General features: G+C 41.9%; 1 protein-coding gene across 1 annotated transcript in view; it reads right to left on the reverse strand.

Moving 5' to 3' along the window:
* The window catches only part of Htr3b (5-hydroxytryptamine receptor 3B), a 29,920-nt gene that overhangs the window by 9,080 nt on the left and 11,349 nt on the right, over positions 1 to 9,491 (reverse strand). Inside the window, exons 3-6 of the mRNA XM_021173291.1 lie at positions 3,188 to 3,232; positions 2,818 to 2,927; positions 2,049 to 2,218; positions 1,137 to 1,294 (exon numbers count right to left, since the gene is read on the reverse strand). Of these exons, the coding sequence (XP_021028950.1) occupies positions 1,137 to 1,294; positions 2,049 to 2,218; positions 2,818 to 2,927; positions 3,188 to 3,232 (483 nt within the window). The remainder of the gene's footprint in view (positions 1 to 1,136; positions 1,295 to 2,048; positions 2,219 to 2,817; positions 2,928 to 3,187; positions 3,233 to 9,491) is intronic.

Below are 9,491 nucleotides of genomic sequence, written 5' to 3' on the forward strand. Positions count from 1 at the left end.
TNCGCACCACGATGTACAACGTCCACAAGCAGGAAATAGAATCTCATGTAGCCCAGGATGGCCTCCAAAATCAATCCAAACGAGGTGGTTTGCTAGGAAAGCCAGAGGAGCAGACAGACGCTCTGCAGGAAAAATGGTGGGTACCACCGTCCTCCTCCCAACCCCTCAAGACAGACAACTTTCCCTGGGAACAGTTTGGCCAAGAATACTCCCAGGGATGTGTCAAAGCATCATGTTAGCATACCTACTGCATGCTCTGGTCAGCAGTTGTTCTTCTGACCTTGAAGCTTGCTTGCTCTATCTCTGTCTGCCTGTCTATCTATCTATCTATCTATCTATCTATCTATCTATCTATCTATCTACCTATCTCTTCTTTCTTTCTCTTGTTTTTCTCCTTCCTCCCTCCTTCCCTTCCTCTTTTCCTCTGTCTCTTTTCCTTCTTTTTTTGAAATAGAATCTCATGTAGCCCAGGATGGCCTCCAAAATCAATCCTAATCCCCTGGCCTCCACCTTCCCAGTGCTGGTATCACAGGTGTATGCTGCCATGCTTGCTTTATGTGGCCAGTGAGACTCATGTAAGCTACCAACGGAGTTACATCCCAACCCTACTCTTTGTCTCTGGGGCCATGCAGATGACTGTCCACTCACCCCTTCAGATATTCGGATTAGTAATATGACCATTTTGTGTATCTGCTTCCAAAATTGATATTTTTCTCAATTAAAAAATGGGACAATTATATTCATGAGAGAGCTTTTTGTTGTTTTTTTTTCCCCCAATTCGTTGTCATGCTGATGATGTGTAGATTGCTTTGGGCTTATTTTCGGTGGCGATTAAAAATGATAGTGTTTGTATAAGCCAAGAGGTTTGGCGATTTCTGCTGTGAGATGGGTCAGAGCTCTGGAATCAGTACACCCTTCTCTCTGATTCCCCTGTAGAGGATTACAGAAGATCTTGTGCTACCAGGCTCAGGATCTCTGCGCTCAGAATCTGGTGCACAGGTGAAGGGCAGAGCCATCACAACATGCTGTTCTCAGGAGGTAATGAGGACCTGTAATCCAGCAGATTCCACAGCTCAATAGAGAAGGTCAAGGACTGCAGAGGCTAGGGTAATGGGTGGGTGGGAAGGAAAACCTACGTTGAACTGAATCTGTGCGAAGTCTCCAGCGCTGCTCTGCAGGATGTGGTAAGTAGAGGACACAGAAAGAAGCTGCCACTCACTGTCATTCATAAAAGCCCTTTTGTCATTCTCGATGTCTTCTCTATTCCTCAGGAAGCCCAGGTCTATGTCTTCCACTAAAAGTCAACAGAAATAATGGACACCCTGGAAGAGACATGGGGCCAGCACCACCACTTTCCCAACTCCCAGTTTTAGCCCTTCCTTTTATCCCGACCCACACCCCTGGCATTACCAGTATTTGAGTTAGAGAGTAGCGGTAGGGAACAAAAATATTTCTAATTTTTATGGAACTATAAATTTAGAGTTTGAGGCCTGTTCTCCACAGTGTATGAAGCATGTCCTGTAACTTCTAGAACATTCTCAGTGGTGGCAGAATGCTGATATTTTATTGACAAATTAACAGCCCTGATGGGTTATAACACTGTGCCTTGTCTGAATTCTAGAAGAACCCACTGCGTCAAGAGGTTTTTGTTTTTGTGTTTTGTCTTTAATCCTCCAGTTTCTACTCCAAAGTCCTGGGATTTCAATCATATGCTTCCACATCCAGCTGAGGTTTATTTTATAATTTATTTTATTTTATGTACATTGGTGATTTGCCTGCATATATGTCTGTGTGAGAGTGTCAGATCTCCTGGAACAGGAGTTACAGTTGTGAGCTGCCATGTGGGTGCTGGGAATCGACCCCCAAGTCCTCTGGAAGAGCAGCCAGTACTCTTAACCACTGAGCCATCTCTTTAGCCCCTGAAGTTTATTTTTAAATAATCAATTATGTGTAAGAATAAAATAGATCTGAAGTTAATATTTCACCTATGTATGCCCATACAGCATGTGTTCCCAGTAGACTGTCTCTCTCTCTCATGGTTTATTTACCTGTGTGCAGAATGCTATTAAAGGTGAGGCTGCAGTTCTGGATATCAAAGGGGAAAGCATATGTCTGCAAACTGCATGCGGAGACCACCTGGATGGGCTTGTGGTTTCTAATGGTGCCAGAAGAGTTCACGTATACATAGGGCAGGTCAGGAGATCTTTCGACGTCCACACTATTTGAAACACAAGAGAACCCTTTATGAAGAAGACCTTAGTCATTTTGAACATACACAGAATTGGCTCTAAGGTGGTAGTGACCATGAGACCCAAAGCTACACTTAGAAAAAAAAAGGACAGAATGATACTTCCTGTGAGATGATTGGTCCTGAAGGATGCATTCAGAAATGGTGAGTCTCACCAATTAACTCACTTGCTGCAGCTACAGCATAAATAGGAACTCCAAACACCATTAATCAAATACATATCTTTTAAAATATATTTATCTTATTTTAAATTTTATATATATATAGTATGCACATATGAGTGCAGGTGCCCACAGTGAGCAGAAGAGGGCATCAGATCTCCAGGAGCTAAGCTACCCAATATAGGTGCTGGGCAAACCAATACAGACTCTTTGCCATCTCTCCAGCCCCAAGATTTGTATCTTAAATGATGTCAACTCATGGCCATTTCATCCCGAATATTCCTTATAGTGATGACCCCAGTGATTGGAAAAAAGTAAAGTATAACAGCAATGACTGAAAGTAAACAGCTCTTGGCCCGAGCAGGTGAATCAACCCAGGGCCACAGAGGCGTGTCCCAGCAAACTTACAACTCATTAATGATGATATCAGGGGCCCAGAGGGCACTGAGAGGGAGAGAGATCTCTTGAATCTCATCGAACAGACTAGAGTTCCAGGACAAAAACTCATCGTTCCAAACCTGTTAGGAGTCAAACGGGAAACATCAAAAACGAGAAAGGTTAAGTCCACTGACATAACTAAGTGCTGACACAATTCATCAGCCCTTAATGTGTTAGGGGGAAGGAAATCCAGTCTATGGCTACATCCTTGCATGGATTCCAATAAACTAGGCTCTGTGCTGAGCTAGGGGACTGTACCAAAGGCAGTGTTTCCTCCTCAGAATAGTGGTCGATCCCGATCAGGAATATAGCATGCAGAGAGAGACGGAGAACCACTCACCTCGCGGTACCACACGCTTGTCTTTAATTTTTGATTCTGCACATCCTGCAGAGCAAAAAGAATTTCCCCATGCATCTGACAATTTAAGAGGGAGCAAAACCAAACCCAGCCAGCTAGTGCTGATTTTAAAAACATTACCTAGCCTGCTTGATACCCGAGGATTCTCAGTTCCTGTTTATCATGCACACTTGTGGCTTTGAATGTTGCTCTATTACACAGGACAAAATAGCACTCTAACTGCACTTAACATTTTGAGTGATTTTCTAATCTCTTTTCCTCTCTAATTAGTTACTCTGCCATTAATCAAACAAAAAAAATGGTATGTAGGTCTCAGCCAACATTGAGCTGAAAGCATGAGACCAAGCTTCTATTTCTAGTCAAGATATTATTCATAATCCTTCAGTGAGAGCTATCTGTGCTGACACACGCAGCCACTTCTGTTAGGTTACTTTGTGTTTAAATTTGTCTGCTTATGAAACAGACTGATGAACTCAATATAGGTGAAGTATACTTTCAGGACAACAGATGTGAGTTCCCATGTCTGTAATAACTCAGGGATTTTTAAAATAAAATAATATTTTCTGTGTATAGGATTTGCCTTCTTTTTTAAAGATTTATTTATTTATTTAATATAAGTACACTGTAGCTGTCTTCAGATACCCAAGAAGAGGGCATCAGATCTCATTACGAATGATTGTGAGTCACCATGTGGTTGCTGGGATTTGTACTCAGGACCTTCGGAAGAGCAGTCAGTGCTCTTAACCATTGAGCCATCTCTCCAGCCCAACTTTTGCCTTCATGTATATCTGTGTACCATGTTCATGCCTAGTGCCCAGGGAAGCCAGAAAAGGCCATTGGACTCCACAAAATTGAGATCACAGATGATGATGAGCTACTATTTGGGAGCTGGGAATAAACCCAGATCCTCTGGAAGAACAGCCAGTGCTCCTAACCATTGAGCCACCACCGCTCACCTTGGTGACTTTTTGCTTAGAGGGGCCCTGCAACAGCAGTAGCAGAACCAACAGTGAAAGCCTCTTTCCCAGCACTGTTCACGTATAACCCAGTAAGCCTTCCAAGAGTCAGATGCTCTCGGGGGTTGAAGCAGAAGAGTTATTTTACACACACAATATCTAACGAATAGTAATGATAAAAATGGATCGTAAGCCTCAATGTCGGAGGTGAGAGTAGAAAACTCTTAGACCCCGGTGACTGTGAAATAGGTGATGCTTTCTTAGATATGAGAGCAGAAGCAGCGTGCGAAAAGGGTGGGGGTTTAATCAAAATTAAAGAGTTTTGTGTGGGTCATTGGTTAAGAGTTAAGGGTCAGCAGCTCTTACAGAGGACCTGAGTTTGGTTCCCAGACTCACGTCTGGTAGCTCACAACTGCCTGTGACTACAGTTTCAAGGACTCTGATGGCTTCTTTTGGCCTACATAAACACTTACACACATAAACACTTATACCTGCAAGCACACACACACATGTATAAAAAAAATAAATGTAAAAATGCTAGAACTGGAGAGATGGTTCAACAGTTAAGAGAACTTGTTGCTCTTCCATCCGGTTCCAGCATTCTGAACTCTGAGGGCACTGCATGCATGTGGTATATGGATACACACACACACACACACACACACACACACACATGTAGGCAAACACTGATGTATACACCTCAAATAAAATTTAAAAAAATTTTAAATTTATAAAAGTAAAGTTAACAAAAATTTAATTGCATTATTGAAAAGAAAGAGAGAAGGCCTAAATAATAAAATTAGAAAAGAGAATAAGGCATTAGAGCATTGTCGTTGTTGTCGTTGTGTGGTGGGTGTGTATATGTCATGGCACATGTGTTGAAGTCAGTTCTTGCCTTCTGCTGTGAGTTCTTGGGAATGGAACAAGTGCTTCAACCAACTGAGCCATCTCCCTGGCCCCAAGACATTACAACACATACCATAGAAGCACAAAGGCTCCTGAGAGACTCTATGAACAACTGCAAAACCTAGAGCAAATGGATGACTTGTTAAACAACTTATCAAAAGCTCAGCTCAACAAAACCTAATTAAAGAGGAGCGTGTGGTCCCATCGCTTGGGAGGCAGAGGCAGGAAGACCCAGTAATCAAAGGCATCCTTGGCTATGTAAGTAGTTTAAGAGTAGCTCAAAGTATGTGAGACCCTGTCTTTACAACCTCATCAGAGACCTGGAGAGATAGCTCAATAGTTAAGAGTCCTCTTGCAGAAGATTTGAATTTGCTTCCTCTGCCTCTGTCCCCCTAGTGCTGAGATCAGGCACTCACCTCCATGCCTAGTTTATACCAGGGTGAGGAAAAGAACCCAGGACTTCATGCACGCTACAAGCATGCCTGAGCTACCTCCCAAACCCAAAGGAAACACCATTACCTTTTTAGATTAAAAGTTTCCCCTTTTAGGTCAAGAAAGTGAGTTGATGCTGAATATGCATCTCTAGGTACTATGGGAAAGAAGAAAGAGCAAGCCGACTAGGAGCCCTGTTTTCCAAAGGCTGCTTTGAACTCACTGCTTCCACAGATTTTTATGGACTTTAAATAGATACTTGAGAGAGGCAGGTTTTAAAGCGGGTGTGCAAAGTGAAAAGATTGAATTCACAAATATTTCCCCAAGGAACAGCTTGTAGAAGGACCAGTGGGGACCCCCAGCCAAGATTGGCTCAGCAGGGGTTCTGGAAGGGTTTTTTTTTTTCTTTTTCTTTCTTTCTTTCTTTTTTTTTTCCTCCCAAGTCTTCTACTGAGAACCCAAGATTAGGGGCTACCACTCACTTCTTTGGGAATTGTGTAAGCCTAGTGATTTTGGAATACACCGACCTTACTCACCCAAGTGCGGCTAGACTTGGTTATAATCCTCGAAGATTCCCTACAGGGAAATATTTTTTTATACATCCAAAATGCAGTTTATATTAAGGGGAAATAAGCTATTAACTGTGTTTTCATAAGGATAGTTTATTTTTAATGACATCTATGTCTGTGTGTCTGAGTGTCTGTTTGGATGCACAAGATTCCATTGTGTGACTGTGGAGGTCAGAGGACAATCTGAGAACTGGGTTTTCTCCTATGTAGGCTGTGAGGAAGAAGCTCCATGCCTCGGGTTTGGAGACAAACTCCTTTACCAGCTGAGGACCTCACAGGAACATGATCTTCGTTTCCACAACTGCATTAGTTACTGATTTCTCTGTCACTGTCATAGCACCCTATTGACATCTAGCCAATGGCTGGGAAGAGGGTCTCTCTTTTCTGCTGCCATGTGATCCAGCTGACTCTGAGTACCAGGCATCTCGACACTGGCCCTCTTGCCTATTGCTTTGCTGTTTTACATCTAGAAAGGAGGTTCTCACATTTTTTTTTCTGGTCCTAGAATCTTATGGGGGTGGCTAGGAAGATCCATCACTTGGTCCTAAAGAACACAATGTCAAAAAGTAGTTTGAAGCTAAAACCAACAATCTTTTTTCTTTTTTTCTTTCTTTCTTTCTTTTTTTTTTTTTTCAAAGAAACAAGCTTCCCAATGCCAGCTGGTGAACGTAATTGGTTCTCTGGTGGCATTATTCACAGCTCTTCCCTCTGTGTGCCTCTCTTTTTTCTTTAGATACCTTCCATCTTGCTTGTTAAAGGCAAAGGATATTTCCGAGAATTGGAATTCATTAGTCTTCCTAACAGAGGGAGTCTATTTAGATCTAAATTGGTGGTTAGCAAATATACAGATAATTCCCTCACATTCTTATTTATCTTTCCTAGTTCCGGAGACTATGGAAACAGATGCCTCAACGTCTGGCTGGGAGGCTCCAGTCAATGGACTGGAATACAAAGGTATCCGGGATTCGGAATTGACAAAACTCAATAGAAACAAATTGGAACTCTTCACTGTTGAGTAGATTATCTCTATAATCAGATTTCCCTAAGGTACTCATAATACTCAGAAATTCGAAGACAAGACTGTAGGCTTTTCCATAAACAAAACAGGAGGCAAAACATGAGAAGGGAGGAAAGGAGCCATGGTGGGAGCTGGGCTGCGAGTTCTTCATTCAGACACAAAGTTGCCAGCAGTACAGCTGCTGGCAGAGGCATCCGACAAGTTCGCTGCTCACAAAGGGAGTATGCTAGTCTGGACAGAATCTGTGAGTGATTTTTATCAGATCCTTCAGAACTGTTTGCTGTGTGGCTGCAACTACCGTCATCAAAACTAGCTGCAACTAGCTCATCAAAATATAATAGTGACATTTATAAAGTGTCTCTGGAGTGACCTAATCATCATTAGAGATAATCTTAGAATTAGTGTTTTTTAATTCACTAGCTATTTTACACTACTGATCTAGCATCTTAGAAGTAAAATATATTACAATGCATGTGCTAGGAAATAATAAAAGCAACAAAGTCTTTCCATCAGAAACCTTATGACAACCTGGGCAGTGGTGGCTCACACCTTTAATCCCAACACTTCGGAGGCAGAGGCAGCTGCTGGATCTCTGAGTTCCAGGCCAGCCTAGTCTACAGAGCAAGTTCCTGAACAGCCAAAGCCCCAAATATATATATATATATATACATACATATATATATACACATATACCTATATATACACGTGTGTATATATATATGTGTATGTATATATATACATATATATGGAATGAGTTAGAGAATGTGACTTTTTGTTGCAGTTGTTTCTTGAAACAAGAGTCTCATGTACCCAAGGCTGCCCTCAAACTTGCTATAGATAAGATGGCATTAAATTCTTTATCTTCTAGTTTCTATAAAGAGCTGGCATTACAAGAGTGCCTGACTACACATGGCAAAAATAGAAAATTTGCCAAGTGACAATGAAAACTACAGATTCAGGTCAGGTGTCAGGGCATGTATCTGTAATCCCAGCTCTTGGGAGGTAGAGGCAAGAGCATCAAGAGTTCAAGGTCAGCCTTGGCTACACTGAATTTGGAAGATAGTCTGTGCTGAGACCCTGTCTCAAAACAAGCAAACAAAACAACAACAAAACAAACAAACAAACAAAACATAGATTTAGGTGGATTGAAATGAGAAAGACATCATTGCTACCTTGGAGAGCTGAAAGAATTTTCTTCTCAAAGCTGAGATTTGAAAGATTAAAAATGAAATGGAATGAAAAGCAAGGCCCAGGTTCCTCAAAATACTGAGAAATACAAGACAAGGTAAGGCTGTCCAAAGGATCAAAGTAGAAGTATAAGAACTTTCCAGATATCTAAAAGAAAAGTTGCTATATCCAAGTGAGATGTAGTGACTCATGATATAACCCCAGTACTCAAAGGGGTGGGTGGTAGCCAGACAGACAGCTCAGTTAGTAAGGTGTCTTACCTCATTGTCATATAGTGTTTGTCACCTTGACACAAATTGGAACATGAGAAATCACAGCTGTGGAAAGGCCTCTATCAGATCGGTCTGTGGGCATGTCTGAGATGTGTTTTCTTAATTGAGAATTGAAGAAAGAGGGCCCAGCCAACTGTGGGTGGTACCATCCCTGGGCAGGTGGGCCTGGGCTGTATAAGAAAGAGAACTGAGCAGGGCGTGGTGGTCTTTAATCTCAGTACTGGGAGGCAGAACCTGGTCTATATAGTGACTTCCAGGACAGCTAGGGCTGTGTAGAAAGACACTGTCAAAAAAAAGAAAGAAAGAAAAATAGGAAGAAAAAGGAGGAGAGAGGGAAGAAGAAATTAAGGAAAGGAGGGGAAAAGGAAGAAAGGGAAGAAAGAAAAAAAAGGAAAGTAAAGAAAAGATAATTGAGCAAGCCTGGGGAAGCTATCCAGGAAACTTCAGTTCCTGCCTCCAGGTTCCTGCCTTGAGTTCCCTTGATGTTGGACTATAACCTGTAAGCCAGGCAAACTCTTTCCTCCACAAGCTGTCTTTGGTCAACGTTTTATCACAAAACCAAAAAGTAAACTAGGACATTTATGAACATAAAGACCCAATTTCAATCCCCAAAACCCATGTTAAAAGAAAACCGAAGCCGGGCGGTGGTGGCACACGCCTTTAATCCCAGCACTTGGGAGGCAGAGGCAGGTGGATTTCTGAGTTCGGGGCCAGCCTGGTCTACAAAGTGAGGTCCAGGACAGCCAGGGCTACACAGAAAAACCCTGTCTCGAAAAGACAAAAAAAGAAAGAAAGAAAGAAAGAAAGAAAGAAAGAAAGAAAGAAAGAAAGAAGGAAGGAAGGAAGGAAGGAGAGAGAGAGAGAGAGAGAGAGAGAGAGAGAGAGAAAAGAAAGAAAGAAAGAAAGAAAGAAAGAAAGAAAGAAAGAAAGAAAGAAAGAAAGAAA

The sequence above is a fragment of the Mus caroli genome, chromosome 9 (assembly GCF_900094665.2).
Source record: "Mus caroli chromosome 9, CAROLI_EIJ_v1.1, whole genome shotgun sequence".
In the NCBI taxonomy this organism is placed as follows: Eukaryota; Metazoa; Chordata; class Mammalia; order Rodentia; family Muridae; genus Mus; species Mus caroli.